At 47.4% G+C, this 22,623-nt stretch overlaps 1 protein-coding gene across 10 annotated transcripts in view; it reads left to right on the top strand.

Annotated features, from left to right (window-relative positions):
• WDR7 (WD repeat domain 7) overlaps positions 1-21,787 on the top strand; it is a 149,037-nt gene extending 127,250 nt beyond the window's left edge. For 7 of the 10 annotated variants that reach the window (XM_072861008.1, XM_072861010.1, XM_072861005.1 and 4 more), the window contains 3 exons: positions 16,275-16,379; positions 19,062-19,266; positions 19,427-21,786. In XM_072861008.1, the coding sequence (XP_072717109.1) occupies positions 16,275-16,379; positions 19,062-19,265 (309 nt within the window). In that variant the 3' untranslated portion in view covers position 19,266; positions 19,427-21,786. Of the gene's footprint in view, positions 1-16,274; positions 16,380-19,061; positions 19,267-19,426 lie in introns of those variants that run through there. The other 3 variants (XR_012042405.1, XR_012042404.1, XM_072861013.1) reach the window with 2 other exon arrangements.
• The last annotated feature ends 836 nt before the right edge of the window (positions 21,788-22,623 follow it).

Here is a 22,623-nt window from a genome sequence, read left to right as displayed (position 1 = left end):
TACTGGTACAGCTTTAGGACCGAGCGTGGTTCTCCCTCCTTGGAAGACAAGGGTATAAAAATCCCCGAAACAGGTTTGCGGTGGTTCTGGGCCTGCGGGCTTGCTCGGTACCAGAGGGATGTTTGATGGTATGAAGGTGCTAGCCACTTTGCCCGCGCGATTCCAGCGGGGTTTGGAGCAGTCAAAGCTTTTCGGTGCACGCAGAGCTAGCTGCCTTTAACTGAGTCATAGTTAGCAGGTATTGCAAAGGTTAAGCTTTATCAGCTGCACAAAAAAAGGTTGAGGTTTCATCAAAAACTTCCATCCTCACAACCTGTCGACCACAATTTGATGATGATTATTGATTATTTCACAGCCTTTCACTCACTCTGGCACCGCGGCCAGCCTTGATATACAGATAGGGCTGCAGTCCAGCTAAAATAAGACTCCATCTTGATAATGGACTGAGATGAGATACTGTTATTTGATAAAGATAATTGATGTTTCACAGTGAATTGGAAAACAGTTCTGAGTGCAGCAGATCTGTGGCTGCTCCATCTGCAAATGTGGCCTTTGTTTACAAAGCGCAGCAGCAGACATGCCGTTAGCCCTCTCGGCCACCGTGCTCTGCGCTCAACGCGCCGTTTCGGCGAGGCTGGCCGGTTTTAACCAAAAATAAAACACACCGAGAAGCACGATTTGTAATTTTGCAGTCACGATGAAGTTTCTCCAATGTGTATGTAGCTTAGTGTGCTCCTGCTGAGACACCCTGGGGATCTTGTTTCTTCTGCTTGGGATGCACTTGATAATTCGTTTCAGATGAGCTGGTATCCTAAAATCCTTCTCTTTTCTTTTTTTTTTTGGTATTTATACATGGCATTTGAATTAGGCAAGATGCTACTTGACAAAGTTGGAATTTGTCAAGGGAAAATACGGCCTCGTGTATGTCTAGATTTCTTCATTCTCCTGATGTTTTAGCTCATGAATTTAAAACACAATGCATGCTTGTGGTCTCCCATCTACGCCTTTGTTGACTACACATGTGCAGCCCCCGGTTTGGAATTGATTAAGGTATCACTCATTGCAAGTTCTGTTCGCCCAAGTTCTTTTAGTCCTATTATAACCTTTGTAACCTCTAATTAAGCAATAGGAGATGGCAGGGAGCGGGGTTATCGTGAGCTAATGACACCCCAAGTGTGCTGCGTGGCACAAGGTTCGTCTGTGTGCTGCTAATCCTCGGGGGGAGTGATTATCTAATGATAAACGTGCCACGTTGCAGCTCTGATGCCGCCGCAGTGTGCTCCTGCCGCTGCCGGCGTGCCTGAATTACGCTTCCCCTTCCAAACGTCATTTTTGTCGTTGATTTTACAAACTGGCAGTTTTGAGGTTTTCTGAAGTGACTTACATACTGGGCAAAGTCATGACCCGGGAGATGCGCTGCTTTCTTTTTTTATTTTTAAAGAAATAATATTTATTAAGGATATGCAAACCAAAAGAAAGTGTAGTCATTTTTTGCTAGGCTAGAAGCAGTCTCAGCAGGTTGAATGCAACTAAAGGTTCATGTTAAATTCAAAGCAAATAATTAATATTTTGCATAAGATTGGAAATTGTCATCAACGTGCGATTGAAATTCCTTTCTTTAGAGGCGTGTTGCTACAGAAAAAGAATGATACTCTGCTACTTTTTTTTCAAATTGAACTCTAACTCAGTGTTACCAGCCTGTAGAGATATATTTCAGGTAACTAGATTTTAGGATACGTGATTGTCATTGACTTTGAAACGATGGGAAAATATTAATGTCTGAAAGTTGCTTAGTAATATTTTGTTCATCCGAGTCTCTAGCACTATTTTATAGCCAAAACAGATTTAGTGTCGTTATTCATTAATTGTAGTCATGATAATCAGTAAGTATTAATTCGCCCGCGTTCTTTGGGGGGCTTTTCCTCATTGTGCCGGTAAGCAGCAGGCGTTTCATCCGGCTGCGTAAGGCACCTGCCATAGAGGGACGCGCGAGGTCCGGCACGAGGCTTTCAAGCATCTCTCTCTCTGACTGCACGGGAAGCCCAGAAACTTGGGGTTGGTGTGATTATCTCTAAGGTTATGTCAGGTAAATTCTTGCGGGGTGACAGAGTCCGGCCCCAAATCCCCCAATTAATCTATACATCCAAGCTAGCCGATAATTTTTCTTTTCCTTTAGAAATGTGTTTGGGTATATAATGAGAGACTGGCCCTTACAGAGTCGCTAACCAAAAAGTCTTTGGTTTAACTGAAGTCCAGTCAAAGCATGAGAACTAAAGCTGCCTGCTGCTGTTGCATCTTCTGGGCCCCTTACCAGTGTAGGAGGCGAAGCCTTTTTCAGAAAATACATCTGCTGTTCTTCCCACCGAGAGGGCTCAAACTGAACAGATCCATGAATTTTGTGGGAAAATATCAGTCTGTCTCCAGTACTGTTCTCATTTTTAGGGGATTTTTGACTGTTGACTTCAGCCTGGGTATTTTGCATGCCTGTCTGTGTCTTCCTGTTGGCTGGTGGCTCCAGTCTTGGAAGCGTGGAGAATTCCCTCTGAAAACAGAAGCTCGTCACCAGCATTGAGCTATAGATGATATAGGGTTGTATATGTGGCTGTACATTTTGTTGTGTAATTTACGAAAACTTTGTCTCCTGGAAAGCAGCCTGCAGAAGCCAATGCCATTGCTGTTACCGATGCGGTTCCGTGTACACCGAGGGGTTCCCAGGGTCTGGACACCAGCTGGGACTTGCAATCAGGTCCGCGTTCCCTGCGAATAGAGAATGGCTTGCTAAAGTGCACGCGGAGAAAAGCACACTGTATAGTCAAGAAAGCCATAAAATACTCTGTTTTCATTGATTACATCTTGGTTTTCATCACAGATATTTAGAACTGCATTTCATAGAGGTACTTGAAACTGGTACTGAAGTGAGCCGTGCTTGGTGTAAACCTGCTGTACACCTGTAGTACTGGGTGCGTAAAGGGCTTGTCAGGAAACCAAATGGTTTGTTTAGCTACGTAGGATCTCATCCTGTGGACGTTTTCCTCTGTAAGCACTCCCTCGCCCTGGCGCTTGCTCCTGCCCGGGTGGGCGTCCGTGGGGAGAGCGGCCAGCGGAGGACGTGGAGCTGGGGGAGCCCCGGTCCCCTCTGTGGGATCGCTGCGGCGAGCATCGCTGCTTCGGCAGCCCCCAAGTGCTTCCCCGGGAGGAATCCACAGGCGATGCGGATACGAGCTTTGGTGCATAAAAACTCTGTCGTTTGCACTGGGAGATTAAAGAGAAGCCTGGGTTTTGGTTCGGTTTGTTTCAAAGCCAAAGATGCTTTTAAACATCGGCTAGAATCAATACTGTTTGGTCCGGGGTACTTTATTTGGCTCACTGCAGAATTAAAATCAGAGCTTCAGCAGTCAAAGCAGTAATTGAATTGTGCATAGCAGTATTTTATTTCAGTACCTAGATGCCTTTGCAAATTTTTATTCTTATATAAGGCAGAAAATGATTTCATATTATGTTTGGAATGAATAGCTGCTGATGTCAGATGGCTTGTTTTAGTTAAGTTGGATTACTGAATAAAAGACACTGTTCTCAAATACGGTATTTTAAAGGTAGAAAAAGAAAGATAGCTATCCTGCAATCTGAACCTGTAAGTGCATTTACTGACAGTGTCGCGCTGACAAGTTCAGATGAGGCAGGAAGACTTCTTAGCAGAAACGTGCATCCGCAAATTGCAGATGAAAGATAATTACTGAGTATAACCTTTCCATTTTATGGGCCAAAATCCTTTTCTCACTGGAGGCGGGAAGGGAAGGGAAGCCGTAAGGCTGCGGCGCAAACGCCGTCGTGCTGTCCTCCAGGCGCGCGGCACGTGTGCAAGCGCATTTAATGCAGTGTGCTTCTGCCCTACAAATACCCCGTTGTGCCCTGGCTGTGGCACAGCCAGCCGTGGTGGTGTGCAGCAGGGCTGGGGGTGCCTCCTGTTTGGTTTTCTTCAGAACCGGACTCACATAAGCAATAGCAAAGTTCACAAGGGAAGATCCATAGTCACGTAAGACAAGGTAGTAAGAAGTGCGTCGCTGGCAAGCGGGGCAGGAATTAAAGGGGACGTGTTTCGGCTGCACCAGGACTTAACCGCACTTACGTTTTCATGTCCTCGTTGATGCAGGTGCAAGCCTCGCTCTTTAGTTCTTGCGTTGTACTTCCAGTGCAAGGTAGCCTCACAGCAGAAGGAAGGCATCGTGCTCTCCGCTGTGTGACAGACCCGTTTTCCCTATAGGCTGCAGTAGCTTTACCCCGATTTTCTAAACATGCCCAATAATACAGTTGAGGGATTTTATTCATTTTCATTGTGACAAGAAATGGTCTTATCCTATCGACAGCAAATCCCAGCTACATTAGGGATGCAATAACAAAATAGCCACTTTTTTCAAGTTTCTCCAATGTCTTTTAAAAACCGTGTTTAATTAAGCCCAGTTGGTTAGCTGGCGGTAATTTAGCAGTCTGTTTTATGAGAGTAAACTGTGCTGATATGCTTCTACACGGGAAGCTGGTGGGGATTTAGACATTTAGACAAGGTGTGAATTTACAGGACACTAACTCCTCTGCTTTAACTCTCCACTTGGATATTGTTGGTCTGCACCAAATCTGCCTCTGTGCATTGCAGATGAATCTGCTTTCCACATATAAATATATGCATTAAGCTACAAGCAACAAATGCAGGCCGAGCGTCCTCACATACAGCTTAGCGAACGCACTATAAATTCATACCGTAACTCCACTCCAACTTCCCAGCCTCAGTAGGCAAAGTAATGAGGCCTCAGGAATCACTAAATTTGCTTTTTAGGTCATGCTGATCAGCAGCGCTAGTTTGCTAAAAGACAGTTTTTTCTCTTTCTGTGCTTTTTTTTAGTGGATTTGGAGCTGGTTTAAAGGAGCTTGCCTGTTCTGCCTCTGTGGGCATAGCGCCTTTGCAGATCCAGGAGCATCTTGTTGGAAGTGGGAAGGCAGGGCTAGATGCCAAGTGAGGACTGGGAGTCCAAGAGCAGAAATCAGGACTGCTCTTGAATAATCAATGTTAGTAAAAATTACATAAAAAATTGATTCCAATTTTGATTCAAATTGATTCAAAAAATATGGCTTTCTACTTAACTCTTATGCCTCAGCCGACAGTGTAATCCATTCCACTAAGGGTTTTTTTCTTTTTGAAGTGGTACAATTCAGTATACAAAAGTCAAATAGACTGGAAAAAGGTATTAAACTTACTGACCAGCCTCGGAGGCCACAGGCCCCCTGCGGATTATATCAGTACAGACTTATCGCAGCACCGAGTTAGTAGCATCCCTAGGAGCAGAGACAGAAAAGTGGGTATGCAGATGTTATACTGAGCTCTGTAAAGAAAACTGAGTTTCCATCTATCTAAAATTCTGTCTAATTTAGCTGTTACTTCCTATTCAGACACTATTTCCTACACAAAAAGTGGCCTCACTCTTCTTTTTCCCCTCCGTGAAAAGCTTTTTTCTTCAGGCGCTGCTAAAGCAGTTTTCTGGAGCTGTCCAGGGAACCATCCAGCTGGGATGGGGAATAAGGATTTTTTTTTTTTTTTTTTGCATTGTTCTTACGACTTTCATGGGAAATAATTTTTCAGAAATGCTATTTTTGTTAAAGAGAGAATCCCTAGATGACTCCGTGCCGATTTGGCAGTGTTTAGCCAGATAAATTGTCGTCAGTCACCTCTGTGTGTGAGAACTGTCATCCTTTTTTCTAAAGGACTATCACGTCCTTTAAAGAAAAGCTGAAACAAGAGGGTATGCAAATACCTTTTAAAACCAAAATTTGAGTCTGACGTTAACTCACAATTCATAACTTGCAAAGTCACATTTAATTTATATTCCGTATTTTAAGTATAAATAGAGCTCTAATGTGGACTAAATGGTGATGGGCCAGTCTGGGTTTCTCCCTTTAGGGTTGCCCATGGCCAACGAGCCCGTATGTGAACATGACTCTCTCTGTAGATGTACAGACCTGTTTAAAACCGTGTTGCTAACACATTGGTGTTTAAACTGACCTGTTTCTCCAATCTAGACATGACCTTTGTGAATGCATTTTTGCTTTCGGGGGTTTGTTCTCTGTTAGGAAAGAGCTCGGTCCTGAACTCGGGCTTTGCGCCTGACTGCTTTCTGCTTTGCTTCTCGCATCCGTAAGTGTGAGACCTGTAGGTGTCCGAGCACGGGGAAGGGCTGCAGTCCTGGGGGAGCAGGGGCTCGGTGAGACCCGCGGAGTCCACAGGAGAGCTCCGCTGCCAGGGCCGCGTTTCGCCGGGAGGCGCTGGGAGACCTGCTTGTGATTCAGCCCCAGCATTGCCGCGAGCGGCTGCAAAATGGCTTTTCAGCTGTGGATAGGGAGGGACTTAGAAAATCTGCGATGGAACTCAAGCTTTTAATCCAGATATCAAAGTACCTTTCGGAAGGAACTGAAACAATTAACACCAAGCAAGGAAAATCTGTATCCATAACATATTTCATAACTCATAACCAGAAAAAATTGTGAACATATTGTCTCTTATACTTCGTCAGTTATTGAGTAATTATTGATCACTAATTTGTTTTAAGATTTTATAGCTGTGCAAGGGCATATAATGCTTCAGGTATTATTACTATTTTCATGAATTAATTTTCCGAAAATTTAGAGCAGTTGTGTGAACTAAGTGGCCCTGATAATATTCACGGGGTTTCCGAACACCCAGGTGCATTTTGGATGCCAGGCCCGGAGTACTTCACCCTCTTCCCCTCCACCCGTTGTTTAGTGATGTTTTAATTGCAAAATGTTGTGGAATATGCTGATGTCCATGATCTCTGTAATACAAAGATACGTGCCTGTTTGGCGCTAGAAAAGTGAAACTCTTGTGAGGCGGAGGACTTTTTTCGCAGTAAACGGGGATGTACTGGCAGGGAGGACTGCTCATTGCGCGCTGCGGTTCTGGCGGTCCTATCCAGCACCGCTTGCGGTGACGAGAGGGTGGCACGGCGTGCCGGTGGAGATCGCTGCATGTGCGTGTTTGCACATGGGGGTCTAGCCGGTGTGCCCAGGTGGGTCTTGAAAGAAGCATAAATTATTTAAAAAAAAAAAAAAAAGTCAAAAAGCTGCTGCGTTTTTCAAATGCAGTGACGTTGCATCGCGAAGTGTAAACCGTCGTACACAAACTACTTGTAAGAAAGACTTAGACTTGTAAGAAAATGTTCTCCAAAAATTTCAAAATTGAGGCCTGTGATTTCCAAGTTCCCGCTTGTTTTGATAATCTTGATGCTGATGCTTGTGACCCTTGGAAGAGGACGCAAGTGGTAGCTGTGGAAAGAACAAGCAGCGGCAGGGAGTTCTGCAGCAGGTGACGGTTTGCCCAGGAACTGCTAAAGATCTGGAAAGACGGCCGATGCTGGCTAGCAAATTAGAGCGAGGAGCGGTGAGAATCAGAAGGCTGCTTCAAAAATGACAGCAGAGTTGCTTTCCCAGAGTCCGCAGGGCAGAAGACACTTCTAGAAGGATAATTAAGTCCCCAAACCCCGCCGTCCTGGCGGGAAGCACTGATCTCGTTAGCTTCTCCTCCTCTGCTGGAGTTGCGGAACGCTTCTCCAGCGTCTCGGGTCACTTGGGAATTATGGATTTGTGTGTTTTGCAAGTGCATTGAAGGCTCTGAAGTCAAAGGTTAAAAATACTCTGGTGCTCCAGATATGACTGTGACGTTGTTCTAACTAGTTGTCTTTAAAACTTGGGTGAGTAAAGCTGGAGCTGAAAGGGGAGAGCTGCATCTTAACGGAACTGGTTGAGGACGAGTGCTTCTCGCTGTGCCAAAAATCCCATAGCTCTCACAGTTTCATCTATACTGACACAGCTTAGAATTAATTTTAGCCAAAGGGTACCTTAGCAAAATGCACTTTGACTGGAAAGAGTGGGAGACTTCTGGGAACGCTGTGCCTGGCTGCAGATCTCGTGACGGTTGCTTGAATAGGAAAGGAGAAAAACTGGGATTGCTGCGAGCACATCTCGCTCATCGCCGGAGAAGTTTTAGAGGTTGGGAATGCTTCGTGCTCCAGCTGCTACGTACTCCCATTATCAGCTGTCAGACAGAGGTCAGCATATGTAGGCAGGTGAAAAGCAGATTTTTGCTTGGTTTAACTCCTACTGTTAAGCAGTGTTTCCCTAACTAAGTGACTACCTAGGAAGAGGAGATGCTCCGTGTATTCCCATCTCCTGTTAACTCGCTGTAGGGCAGCATTTCATTCTTAGTCTAGTTCAAATTTTTAATAGCTTATTCTTTCAATAGGGCCTCACTTTTAATGAAAATTATGAGGTTTTGACAAACAGTATCTGTTAGAGAGCACGTTCTCTCTCTCATCACTGTCCAGTGCTGTGAGCCATACAGGGTTATCTAGGTGACGATTTATTCCTTTCCTTAAGTTTCTTACGTTTAAAAAAAGACTGTGCTATGAAGTCGGTTGTTTCAGTACAGTTCACTGGTGAGAGTTGTATCACACTTACGTGTTTGCTAGGAAAATAACGTCGCCTATCCTATCTGCTCCTGAAATCTGTTTTAATACTACTTACTTTTACTCTCACTTTTTAAAATCGCAAATCACGCCTGAATCACGTAGCCGGAATCTGTCGTTCTGCTCAGTTCATGTCCGTGGGTTGCGTGTTCTCCCGTGGCTGAATAACGGAGTCGGCTGGGTTTTGCTCGGAGCGCTTGCCCTGCCGTGGCAGGAGTTGTGCGGGGCGCAGGGGCAGTGCCGCTGCGCGTTCTGTACCGGGGCGGGGGTACCGGTAGCCTCCACAGGCTTCCTTCCTTCTGCCAAAGCTATTACAAAGAGCAAGTATTTTTCCCTAAGGCCTTCAGGTAGTCATTACATGAACTCGCTTTGTTGCCTTTAGAATTGGATACCCATTCGATTAATTTTTTAAAAAGTTTCCAGCGCTCCATCCGGCCAGCGCGCTCCTGCCCTTGCCTCCCTCCTCGCGGTGCTGCGCTGCAGTGCAGCCTCCGATCAGCCTTACACCGCGCTGCTTGGATTGCTGTCGTTGGGGTTTAATTTTGTCATTCCAGCAATTTCTACAGCTCTTCCCATTACAGGTATGATTTGCGTTGCGGTAGGGGGTTAGATGAAGTCCACGTAGTACATGGTAAATCTGGTCCATGCTGGGATTTTCTGGGGAGCGTTCAGTGTCTCCGCTCCCTGTGAAGTGCTCTGGCGCTGGGGTATCAGCCCAAGCCTCCTCGCTGCCGCTGAACGTCGGCCTTGAGGGATTTGTGGTTCCAGACCTAAGGCTTCCCAGGGCTTCCCAGCAGCGAGCGGGTGCGAATCCAGAGACCTGGTGTTTGTCCAGTGCGAACTTCTCTAGATTCCTACCTAGAGTTGTTGGGTTTTTTACACAACCTGCTTGTAATTATTATTATCCCCCTTTGGGTAGGGACTTAAATTAATTCTTTTATATCTTGCAAAACGCTACTAAAAATCTGGAAAAAATATTAAGCACTTTCTTCTTCCGTATTCATTGGTAAGAATATCCTAATCATACTCAGAATTCATATTTTAAATTATTTTCCTAGAAGTTAAAGCATAATGCTTAGCCTCTGAGCTGTTGAAACCTCTTTTAAAATGGTAATTGTTGAGGAGATAGGGATTTCAATACCGATACCAAGTTGTCTAACACGTACTCATGCAGATATTCCGAGGTTACATTACGGTATTATGAACCGTGGAATAAAGTAGAGTGGCATTGGTTTCACAGAGGAAAAAATCCCTGCTGACATTACGGAGTGGCTGGTTTACATGTTCGGGGGCAAGTAATTGCCCTATGGCTTTTGATGGTCCCCATGAAAATCTGGAACTGACAAGCCCGTTCCTAAAGCGCGAGCGTACGTCAGCTGTTTGTGAGCGAGGGTGTTTGAAAGGCGGGCTGGGTTGGCTTTTGGAGACCCGAGCGCACGCTTCTGTTCCGGCCTTGGCTTCGGGGAAGAGAAGGCCGGTTCTCGGCTCTTCCGCGCAGCGTCGTGAAGTGGTTCGGGGCTGGAGCCGTACGAGCTGGGGACGGTTTTAAACCGTCCCGTAACACTTGGGTGGCTGCAGCTGTCATCTAATTTTTTCTGGATTAAGTTTGGTCGAGGAAGAAGCCGCCTCATTTTCTGGTTGTCATTTGCCCAGGACGTAAAAGCAAATTGTAATGAGGGACTCGCAGCAGGAGAACCTCCTAACAAATGAGAGGCACATCTTGACTGACAGCCGGCCTGCCGCTCCAGTGATAAATGTATTTTTATACACGGCCGTTCAAGGGCACTTTCTGCTCCCATTGAGCGCTGCCTGTCGGATCACGCACGGCACATTTGAATACTGAGTAATTGTAATGGCTGGTGCAAAATTGTATTACTGTAAGGTTAAAAATTAAGTTATGTATTTTATTAAGTTAAAAAAATGTAATACACGCGCTTTGACTTTATCTTGATAGTATTGAGAAGCCACTTGAAGGACAGGAGGAAAATTAATTTAAAGATGCAAATACACTCTTTTTCGCAGTACAGTCCTGAAATTTTTACTGCAATTGTTAGTATTCCTGGAACTAACATAGAATTGAATTATTAAAGATACTGAAACTGTTTTAAGTTAATAGTATTTTAGATATTTCCACTAAATTGCTTGGAAAGTGGGGATTTATTTTTTAAAGCGTTCATAAAAACCTCTGAAGTGCCACCTTGAAAGAATTTACTTTTGGTATGACAAATGAGATCATATTTTCGATATCTTTTCAGGTGAAGCCGTTTAGTTTTGCATAACTGCGTTTTTATAAAAACCCAAAAGCTGAGGATGCCCAGCCCCTGCCTGCCCGCTCCCCGCAGCCGGCTGTGGCCGTGGCCGTGGCCGTGGCCGTGGCCGGCGTGGTGGCTGCCGGGGGACGCCTGGCCTTGGCTAGGGCAGAGCCCGCCCTGAGGAGAGGCTGCGCCTGGCTGGTTCCGCCGGTGAGGACAGCTGTGAACGAGCGCCTTTCCCCCTGGTTTTAAACACAAAGAGTAGCGTACTGACCTCACCTGATTCTAGACTTCGAAGCGTGGGACTTTGAAGTTTCATATTATTCAGAATCCGCCATATTTCTATTAAAACCAGAATTAAAATATAGTAGGGAGTTACATAAATCCTCCTTGTGGTGGGGGCACGTGAGTAGATTACGTCTGCTGTGTTTAAATACTCATTTTGCCGGACCCTCCGTGGGCAGGGCTGGTGCCGGTGTCCCTGCTTGCTGCCCTCCGCCCGCGCCGGTCGCCCCCCGGAGAGGAAGGGCCCCGAGCCCAGAAGCCTGTGGACGGCAGGGTAGGGTTAAAGAGGCACAGCTATGGCAACGGCCGTCGGAAGCGAAAGGTCAGGAGCACGCTGGCAAATGGCGACTTCCTACCATCTGTTGGAAATCCCTGGTGCCCCCTCCGCTGTAGGTACCGATCTTGAGCGCATATATTCTGAAATAAGTAAAATTGTCACGTGAAAGTCTGATGTGAAGAACCGTGTAGCAAAAGAAGACAGATGTGCGGGAGCCCAGGAAGGAGTGCTGCTGCAAACAAAGATAAGATTCACAATCTCCGAAGAAAAAAGAAAAATGGGTCCCGGGCACAGTACATCGCAGCCTGGCGATGGTGCTGTTAATCTCCTTGTGACTGAAGCGAGAGCGGCCGAGCCGGCACTGCGGGGGCTCGTGTTTACCTTTGCCGCAGGCGTCGAAAGTATTTATTTTTATATATTCACTTCGTAGGTCTGCCATTTTTATCATTATCTCAAAGGCCGATATTTATTCCTCTTCACAGTTTGGGCTCTATATATGTTCTGCAGGGTTTTGCACCCTACGTTAGCGTTAAAATCCAACTTCTAATTTTTAAGTTAAAAACAAACCAACCAACCAACCCCCAACAACAAGGAAAGAACCCTTTTGTTTGCGTGATGTGGAATCACTCGGTGCATGCCACTGCCGGGGGACCTCAGAGAGGTATATGCATGACAGGAAAGCACTACTAACCTGGTTTTTCCTTGTGGCTCATTTCTAAGAATGCCTGATCTGCCAGACCTACCTCTATTTATTAAGATGTATTCTAAGTGTGCGTTATTTTTTATTTAGTTGGGGCGGGGGAAGTAGAGGGAGAGTTACTTTTTTTCAGTAGTGCCATCAACACCAATGATTTTCAGCTTACCATTTCAGTTGTTAACTGTCTTTTAGTAAGCTTTGCCTTTAGCGTACTGAGCTTTAGATTTGCCATTTAGTTATGTTCTTGTATAAAGTTGTGTTTATGCCTGCTTTCTGGGGAGGGCTTCGAGGCGGTCGCTGTGGCAGATCACCCCAGCTTGGCTGCTGAAATTGCCCACGAAATCATTGCCAGCCACTCCTGACTGATCCATGAAGGCGTTACGGAATCGCCTCCTCCTTAATTTTCAAATAACGATTCCTTGCCCAGAGGTGATTTGTATCCCATGCAAAAGTCGGAGCTGATATTTTCATACTGCTCCGTCCTAAAAGCAGGCACATCATTTGAAGGGTATTGCTTAGCTGTGGCAAGCCTCTGCCTTGGCACGTCTTTCACGTGATGGGTACTGGAAGGGCAGTGCTTCCGGGGCAGGCGTTAGGCATGCTGCGTTCTCAGTAAGGGAATTTTTTTTTCGCTTTAGTTAAGGTACCCCTAGAGATTGGGAATATAAATAGCTAATAATAAAGGTGGTAAAATATTAGTATGTCCCTCTAGCAGTACATAAGTTACTTTATCAATTTAAAGTATGCATTTCAGTGTATTTATTAAAATAAAATCGCTGTGGTGATACAGCGTTTATTTTTTATGTCACCTCTAACAGAATATTGCAGTTCAATGTAGAGTTTACCAAATATTGGACTTAGAATTAGGTTGTCATCGCTTCAGTATATCATGTGTTACAGGACAACGACGGCGGCAGGTGCAGAAGTCAAATAGTCTCCCAGGAGCATCCTCCCATTAAAAAACAATTGCTTGGGCAGAGGGAAGCTGCAAGCAGCTGCACGTTGTCCCACCATCTCTGCCGTTCAGAATTCAGACTGTTTCCAAACCCGTATCGCACCGATTTTTGCATGCTTTTCATCGTGTGCTAATATAACTGCTTCGGAGCTGAAAAACTGCAAATAGGAACGGGAAAGCAATCCCAAGGAACGAGCGTTCGGCGTGCGTCCTCCGTCGAGGCGTTAGTGCTGTCATCCATTGATGCGGTGCTCGGCACCGCGGCCACACGGTGCCAGCCGAGGGAGTCTAAGCACCAAACGTACGGGCGCAAGCAGAATGCTTTGAATGAGCAGCAATAATTTGGTTTTGTTACGCTTACTCCTTGGCCTCGGAAACGCAAGATGAGCATTGCAAAGCGCGCGTTTAGATGGCGCACGAAAAAATAAATCTTGGCTTGAAAGGATTAGCATCAATTAGAGAAGCGCTTCCTTTAAATAACAAAGCAGATGAATTCCCTTAAGGATTGTACTTATTGGAACACGTTTTCAGTAGTCAAAAGAGCAACAAGTGTGCTAGTACTATTGATTTTCTACCTTTGTATTACCAAAACATATTTTATTGACAAGTATTACTTGCTCGTTAAGTGCTAAAGGGTTTGATTGGTCTAAACATGGGATCATCTAATTAATTGCCCTTTCAAACTTTCATGCGAAGCTGCGGTGATTACATTAAAGAGATAGGTTTGGGGTTCTATTGGAGTTCACTCACCTTTTACATGATAAACAAGAAATGAATATATTCATGGGTTCGTAATGTACAAGGCTGACTGTAGCTGCAGTGTACCATTCTGAGTAGGGCTTCATCTTTTAATGTCCCAGTGATGGGTGCAGGAGCACTACTTTTATTTTCGCAGCCTAATTTTAGGCAATGAATATTACAAAGTCTTTTCTCGCGCAGTTAAGCCCTGCCAATTTAAAGTTGGCACACTCTCTCTGAATGCAGAAAGAGCTGCTATTTTTGAAGAAGTACTTTGTGCGCTTCTGACACCAGCCCCGGTGCTTGCCGGCGCTCTCCCGGCACTCGCTGGAGCCCGTCCTCGGGCCGGATCCCTGGTGAGCTGGGAGAAACCAGCCCTTGGCGCTGACCGGAGCGGGGTACCAGCTACGAGAGAGGCTCTCGGACTTGTACCACTGGGGTATAAGATGGGAGGGTAGGTGAGCTACCTGGGTTTGCCCGTTTTAAGATCTCCAAAGCGGTAGAGAAGACATAACACAAATGAGTCTGTCTTGTGTAAAGCATCCGCGTATTTTGCAGTTGTTAAACAGTAACCTCAGGTAATGAGTAAATAAGATCTTGACGGTGACTCTGACCATGGAATAGGTGAGTCATTTTTCACGGCGTTTCTGACATACGTGTTTATATTGTTGGATGTTGTAAAAAACAAGCATTGAATGCTGGTGAGACCACAGCTCTACGTGTGGCGTGCGAGCAGAAGGACGTGTGACTGCTAAGCTGTCGCAAGCGGGCGGTGGCACAGCCAGGGTGGAGGGCCGACCTCCTGCCTCGCCTGCGAGGACCCCGTTGCTGGCGTGACACCGCGCAGAAGGGTGTGCTGGGGGGGTGATGGTACGGGGTATGTAACCTCCAACGTTGTCAAAGATCGTCCGGAGCCAGGAGTCTGTTACTTGGCCTTGGAAAATTTTTTGGTGGCAGAAGAGGTGCATCACGAATGTGTGGTGCGTGTCTATGCATCTGTGATGTGCTGCCGTGAGAAGTATGTGTTTCAAACAATAGTTCAAGCTCTAATCTGAGAGCCTAGGTATCTTCCAGTTGTTGTATTATTTCTGAAAAAAAATGCCTTACGCTTCATCTACAATATAAGGTTTGAACTTTTAATTACATTTTTTATGGCGGTAGTCCAAAGGATTTTAATTGCACGCTTCTAGTTGACGCAAGATGGGGCACAAAGGATGCCCTCGCTCGGAGGGCAGGCGCAGCGCTGCGAGGGGGCAGCTGTGCCTGCTGTCGGGACAGTTCCACCCCCCGCGTCTGGGATTCGTTCTCCGTAAGCATGCCTAGATCCTTTACGTTGCAATGGAAATATTTCTGTTGTTTGTTGGAGTAGAAAGGACTCCGTGAGTGAAACGATAGTCTGTGCACGCAGAGGTGCAGCTGTAAAGGAGGAGCCCATACCGCTGCGGGCGGACGTAAGCCTGCAGTCCGTCGTCTGCCTCTTGGGGAGTTTTTTACAAAAACGTGATTACGTTCCTGTGCCATTGGAATGGAGTTTGTGGTCTTGTCGTTTCTGTTTCCGTGCAGAGTAGGTTACAGCTATCCTGAAGACAGAGCAGGGGCAGGAGTGTGGTAACGTAACCCACCGTCGTGGCCCGGCGGAGGGGAGCGGTGCTGGGGCACGTGGGGTGCAGCCGTGCCTGCCCCCCGCCGTTCAGCGCCCGCGCGTGCTGGTGCCAGGAGCCAGCTGCAAGCGTCTAGCACTCTGAAGGGGGTGACGTTTCTGTAGAGGCGGGGGTGGGTTTGTGCTCCTCGCCGTCCCTGCCCACCGCCTAGCCAGCGGAAGGCTCCTAGGCGTCCCATTTACACTCCTTTGGGAGTGTAAGTATTAGATTTTTTTAAAAATTCCCGTTAAAGACATGTTTATGTTCATATACGTGACAAATTACTTTGCTTTAAAAACTGGATTTGGCAGGGAAGGTGTTCATATGATGATTTAATTCTGTTTTATTGGCTAAGCAGCTATTAGAACACTTAAAAGAAATTGTCATGGTATTTAATACTGAGCGGCATGTGCTTAAGTCCCACCCGATGAGACATTTCAGTGGTGTGCTTTCACGTTTCGGGTTGTCTGGAGGCATTTAAACGCCCTGAGGAGAGGGCGTTCTCTGCGCTGAGCACAAGTCCCTGTGTGCGGCACGGCAGGAGTCGCATTCTGTGCCATTCCTTCGGGCGCGCGGGAGCAGCACGTGCCTCCGTCCTGTCCTCCCCGACCGACGGGAACCGACCTCTGCAAAAGAGCTTTGCTTTGCTCCGCAGGGGTATTTGCCAACTGACACGACGAGTCAGAAAATGAGTGCTAGAATGCCAGAAAATGCAGGTGAAAATGAAGAGGTATTTCCACGTAGTATTTACCTTTTACTGACGGTAATGGTGTCCCTCAGTCTTCCAGAAAAGGTTTCTAGAAGTTCATGTACTCGTGCATTTGAGTGTGCTTAAAAGTGTTCAGCAGCATCGTGGTGGCAGGTAGTGAATCTTCTCTGTTCCCGTTCTCTCCCCCTCTTGCCAGACTATCCACGGCCATAAGGGACCCATAACTGCGGTGGCTTTCGCCCCTGACGGCCGGTACCTCGCCACGTACTCCAATTCCGACAGCCACCTCTCCTTCTGGCAGGTAAGGATGCGTTACCGCCCGTCTGTCTGCATGCGCGTGGTCAATGAACTCGTGTTTGGGATTTTCCTTTAACGTCGTTCAGTAATGGCGTAATACATAAGGAAATGCTGACGACAGGGGAGTCCCAGAAGTTAGGGCAGAAGCTGAAAGCTCAGCACAGAGTTTTGTCGTTCACCAGCCCAACGCGCCGTGGGCCCCGTGCTGCCCTCCCACCTTGCCCTCCCCGCCTGCCGAAGCGAGCGTGCTGCTCTGCCTCCCGGCACCCCGCAGGCAGGGCAGTGGCGGCTGTTGGACCGAGGCTTGGTGCCCCAGGGCCTCTCCGCTGCGCAGCTCTTCCCTCGCCGTCCCGTCAGGCCTGTGAAGGCGGCTTTGAGTAGCCATGTCCCTGTAACGCCGGGGATTTCTCCTGTCGTCGTTCCTCTTTACGCGTTTCTCGCAGCCGTCCCTGGGTGAGGGATGGGGCTGTGTGCACGCACATCGGTACGTCACTTCTGGGCAATCAAAGAACATTCTCAAATGATAAGCTTTCATATTTGATGTGTAAAGTTTGAGTACAATGCTGCTGTAATAGTTCAATTTCACATACCTAAAATGTCCACCAGATAAAACATAGAGCCATGTCGGAGACCCCCAGCTAGTTCTGCAGGGGCCGGGGCAGCGCCTTCTCGCCAGTGCCTGTCCCCTTCCTACCGGCAGTGAGTTTTCCTCTCTAACTCCTCAACCCCGTCAGTTCCCACAGAGAGCGAGCTTTGGGAACGTCTCCTTTTTGTTTTGTTTAAGCTTGATGCGAAACTCTGATTCCCAGGACTGCAGTGCCCGTGTCCCTCTGCTCCGCGGACACAACTGCTCCGCTCCGAGCCCACATGCCGTAGCGTCGGCGACTCCTGTGCTGAGCCGTGCCGCGCAGCGTGGAGCTGTCTGCCGGTTCCCTAATAACCCCGAAAACAGGAGAGCTGAGACGTAAACCATATAAAGAGGGCCTGAAGCACAAGGAGAAACTGAGAGTCAGGCCACCATTTTGTGAAGTACCTACCGTTTATTTTCTTTAACGTATGAGCAGTCTTTTTCTTTGTAATCTCATGTCAGTAGAAATACTTTTTGTCAGTTGTAGGCTGCTGCCTACATTCCCCAAGCAGGATTTTTTCTTCCTTCAGAGGGCTTTAGACTTAAAAAATATGTTATTTGGAAGGAACTGATCTGATCAGGCAATGTGCACTATTAAAATCATTGAGTCTTACACTGATCAGACCACAAAACAGAACTCAGTATGCCCATAAGTACCCGTTATATTCTTTAACACACTTCCCTGGTTTTCTGTGTCATTCAGTAGTTCTACAGGTGCCATAAAAAATTACTAAATTATTATTCATCACTAAATTGTGCGCTTTCTGGAACGGTAAATGAGAACAGCACGAATCTTCATCCATCAGTTAGGTTTGTTCAATTGAAGCGCTCAGGGAAAACCCGGAAAGCAGTCAGGCCAGATCTTTTAGAATTAGCAGGGAGAAAAGTCAGGCACGAGTTTTAAATGGTGATCTGCCACGCTCTTCCAGGTGTATAAATGTTCACTTTGAAGTGGCTTTTACATAAAGAGTTAAATATGCCTACACATTTAGTTTTAAAATGTGACCTCGTGCACTAGTGATTTTTCCCTTCTGTGTTCTATTTGGCACTATTATTAATGCAGGAAAATCAGTAACATTAGTCATCTTAAAAGGGTTATTACTCAAGATGATTTAAATTGTGAAAATGTCAGTGGTGCTTGCATGCTCCCTGCTCAAGATGCCATGATTTACACTCTCTGACACCGCTCTGCTGCCGCGAAGAGCCAGGAAAAAGTAATGGCTTGTACTTTGTACTGATCAGAATTCAGGACGTGGCATCAGCAATAACGCGCCTTAAATGTCCCAGGATTCGCCAAGGTTTCGTGGGGCACGTCTTGGGGATGCAGCCGGCTGGCCGGCCGCCTGCTGATGGAAATCCTAGGGTTGCGATGCATGCGGATGGAAAGGTTTTTGAGAGCGAAGCAGCGTTTCAGAAAGTGTAGGATTTTGTGTATCTCGGTGGCTTAGATCAGAGAATCTCATTTTTAAAAACGTGGGGCCAGACAAGATGCATCGGCAATAATTGGCCTGCTTTCCAAGGAGTAACTCAACAGATCTCTTCTGAACGGTCGCTTCATCTACCAGGCAATAAAAAAGCTCCTGCTGTTGGGTTCTGTCTGTTTGTGCCTATGATGATGGCTGCTCTTCATTCTGCACAGCTGCTCTAGTGTTTTTATGATTTTGATAAATAATATTCTAGCATAAATATAATCTTATTAATATTTCATGGTTTTAACTTAAATTCTGATCGTGTATGCTTACGCTTAGCGTGCCTTGATAAGCTGCCCCCAAGGAGCGCAGTAAGGTACGCGCACTGAGTTCGTCGGGCCCCGCTGCGGTCATTAACCACCATACAGACCGCCCAGCGCACCGCCTAAACGCTCGGCTCCCTTCCCAATTAAGCGGCGTTGCTTGGCCCAACTCTAACAAAATTTTAATTAAGCCTGGTTTGAGACAGCCGCTGGTCCCGGGGATCGCAGGGGTGCTGCAGCGGGAGGAGGTCGGGGTGGGCGTTGCGGGTGGCGACCCTCCCCGGAAGCCCACGGGCCGGGCGGGTCACCTGCGGGTGTCTCTGCAGATGAACACCTCTCTCCTGGGGAGCATCGGCATGCTGAACTCCGCGCCCCAGCTCCGCTGCATCAAAACCTACCAGGTGCCCCCTGTCCAGCCGGCCTCGCCGGGCTCCCACAACGCCCTTAGGCTGGCCCGGCTCATCTGGACCTCCAACCGCAACGTCATCCTCATGGCTCACGACGGCAAGGAGCATCGCTTTATGGTCTAGGGTAAATCCCCCGCGCTAGAGCCCCATTTCTGTTTCAAAGTCCCTCGTAGTTCTCCCTCTCGCTGTCTCTGATGCCCACGCCGGCGCCTGCAGACCACCGGCGGGCTCCTGCCCGGCTCCGCGGGGTGGCTGCGCTGACGCTGGCTGGTTTTTCCTTGCAGCCGGGAGGAGGAAGGCGACGGCGCGGGGGAACGTGCTCCTCGTGCGGCGCAGCAGAAGCGGGGATCAGTAGCACTGTGACGGCACTCCTCGGCCGGATCCGCAGCGGCATCATCAAACCAGGCTTTGCAGCCGGGCCGAGCCCGGCCCCTTCCTCGCTGGATGTTGAGTTCAGGCAGCAGCCCTCATTAAACATGCTTTTCCTTTGGAGACTCTCGCAGAACCTCAGTGTTTACCGAAAAGGCTCGTGTTTACATGTACTTTCTCCTCGTGACCACTGAATGACGGCGGGCGATGCATCTTGGAGCTAGGCACTTGGGTTTCTTAATGAGGGGCTCATTCCTCGGGATGGGGAGGGATGGAGTTTCGGGGCGGGGGTGGTCTGTGTTCGGATCCGAAGGGGTGTTTCCTCATACAAAGTCTCAGTTTTCAAGAGAATTGGAAGTGCTGCTGTGCCCAGTCACTTTTTGCTGTAGTCTGGAAGAAAAAGTAATAGTCCACATGTAAATAAAAATTAAAAAAAATCTCTTCAAGATGGAATAGCAAACTTGAAAAAAGGAGTATTTATATATAAAGGTGTGTTTTGCTACCAATGCAGGTATTTATTTAAAAAAAAAAAAGACAAAAAGCTTTTTCTCCCTAAAGCCGCTCCCATTTGTGCCGGGCCGTGCCGGGCAGCGAGGCTGCGCGCCCCCGCCGTGCCACCCTGCGCGGTCACGGCCACGGCTCCCGCAGTGGCTTCACCGGGCGACCGGAGGGAGGCGGCACAAATGGCATCGGTGGGGAGCAATTCTGGCTGGAAAATGATGAGGAGTCTGTAGAAGGTAAGTTATTTGAGTGGATATATTGAAACACTTTCTTCAGTAGGAATATTCCTGTGTAACATTAGCTGTGACTGTGCTTCCCTCTTCTTACATATCTAATTTTGTGAAATATTTAATAGTGTGAAAGTATGCTGGTTTATGCTCACAGTAAAGAAAAAAAATCTATAAAATACTATTTTATTTAAACATATTGATGTATATGTTTGTATAGCTTTTTCTTTGCCATTTTTGTCTGAAAAGCTCACAGGACTAAGTAGGCTGTCTTTACATAATAAAGTAAAAATGCTACTTATAGAATCTTCCCTTCCCCAAAAAGGAATAAAGGAATTTTTAAAATGGCTTCTAAATATAAAAAGCATTGATTTTTTTTTTTTAGGTGGTCCGTGTAGTACACTGTACATGAAAGTGAGATTTACAGTCCAGAAGCTACATATCTGTTTGCTGTTTAAAAATAACTTAAAAAGAAATTAAAAAGCAAGAAATTAAGACCATTAGGAATGTTTAACACAAACTGCCATAAAGTTTAATCTTTTCTCTGGCGGGAATGTAGTGTATAGTGGAGAACTCTGTAGTAGAATATCAGGGTCTTTTCTAAGTGAACTAATGCAACATGCATGTACATTGTGTTTATACAGATATATATGTAACCTTGGAGATTAGAAAACAAAAAGGTGAGCTAACAGAGGCTTTTCATCCGTAGAATGAAATGCTGTAATTTTCAGTGTAGGCTTGTGAGGAGAGTGCTAAGGTACCCTGTAAGCGTTCTCCCCCCGGGATCCCGGGGTCCTGTCCGTTAGGTTGCGGTAGATACCACGTATATATGTGTTTACATTCAAAACAAAACGCGGCCCCAGTAGGAACGTGGACCGTGCCCCTGCAGTGACTTCCTTTGTGGTATGGTGAACAAACATCTTGAATTATATATGCATTAAAATGTTTGTTTTAAGCTAGAAGCGTAATGGATTTTCTCAAATGCGGAAGCGAGCTGGTAATTTTCCTCGCAGTCCCGAGCATCGGTTCTCGTGGCCAGAGCCGAGCGTTCGTAGCGAGAGATGCGTCGCTGACCCCCGACGTGTCTCCGACTGGCGCTGGGGCCCGTCCGCCCCGTGCCCCCGGCCCTCGGGCTGGGCAAGGGGCCGGCGTGGTCCCCGGGGGAGATCCCCTCCCGTGTCGCTGGTGCCTGCGCGCTTGTTAGACCCAGCCCTCCGCTTCGGTGGCTCCGCTAAGCCCAGTCCTGAACTTCTGCCCAGCCTCGCTCGCTCAGCACTGCAGTGAAATGCGTGTTGTCAGTCCAGTGTAAGCTTTTGGCGCTTCATTGATTTGTTAGTACTGTATTTGGACTTGTCCTTGTACACGTGGAGACGTATGTGGCTTCATTGGCAGTTTACAAGCAAAAGATGACACGATGAGACACCCGTATGAAAATGCTGTGATGATCGAAGTCGCCATGTGTGGTGCCTGGTTCGAGTGCCTCCCTCTCCAGCAGCTTCTTGACGAATCCCCTCCCCATCCTCTGTACGTGTCGAACTTCCCGGTGTAAATATGCCTGTGAAATAAAACTGAATTGTATTGAAGAGAGTTGGTTTCGCGGCATCAGCCTGATGGCGTGTAAATACTTTCCTGCTGCTGATTTGCTGGCCAGTAATCTGAAGTCTTTTCACCATTTAAGAAACTTCTGCCTTTGCATTTGAAGACGGGCGTGAATGGGAGCAGCGTGAGTCACGCTCGGAGCAGGCGGGGGCTCGTGGCGGAGGGACCTCAGCCTTCGTTACAAACGACGAAGGTAGGAGGGTGCTGAGAAGAAAGTTCTCTTAACTCCCAGAAAACCTATCCAAGCAAAGAAGGGGGATTAATCTTCCAGAAAGTCCCCAACACCACTGCGTGCCCGGTGCTGCTCTTCCCTTGTCCCCTGGTTTGCGTTCCCCCAGAGAAAGTAATTGAAATAAATTAAACACTGAGATTTTTCTGAGGCGGTGGGCAGGATTACCAAGGGTATTTAAGGGAAAATTGCGTTTGGGTTGGAATCTGCGATGCACATTGTTTTTAACAAACGGCAGTTGTTTGCCCGCAGAGGAAGCCCCGGTGCCGCGCGGCTCGCGGAGGGGTGTGGGGCCGGTGAGCCAGGGAGGGTCAGACGGGACCTAGCCAGCCTTCAGAGTGCAAAGCCCCCAAAGGAATCGCGCGAATCCTCAAATCTGGGGGCGCGTGAATGGGTTAAAGCATCAGCGGCTCCGGAATCTCCTTGCAGGCGAAGCGCGCTGGGAGCGGCTGGGTGGGCGATCCCGGGCGGCTCGGAGGCGGGCAGGGCACGGCGGGGCAGGAGGCAGAGCCAGGCAGCGCCCGGCGAACCCTCACCTCTCCGCTCGGCTGACAGG

The sequence above is a fragment of the Ciconia boyciana genome, chromosome 4 (genome assembly GCF_034638445.1).
Source record: "Ciconia boyciana chromosome 4, ASM3463844v1, whole genome shotgun sequence".
NCBI lineage: Eukaryota > Metazoa > Chordata > Aves > Ciconiiformes > Ciconiidae > Ciconia > Ciconia boyciana.
Note: the sequence above shows the minus strand (reverse complement) of the source record. Positions and strands in the feature narration are given on the sequence as shown.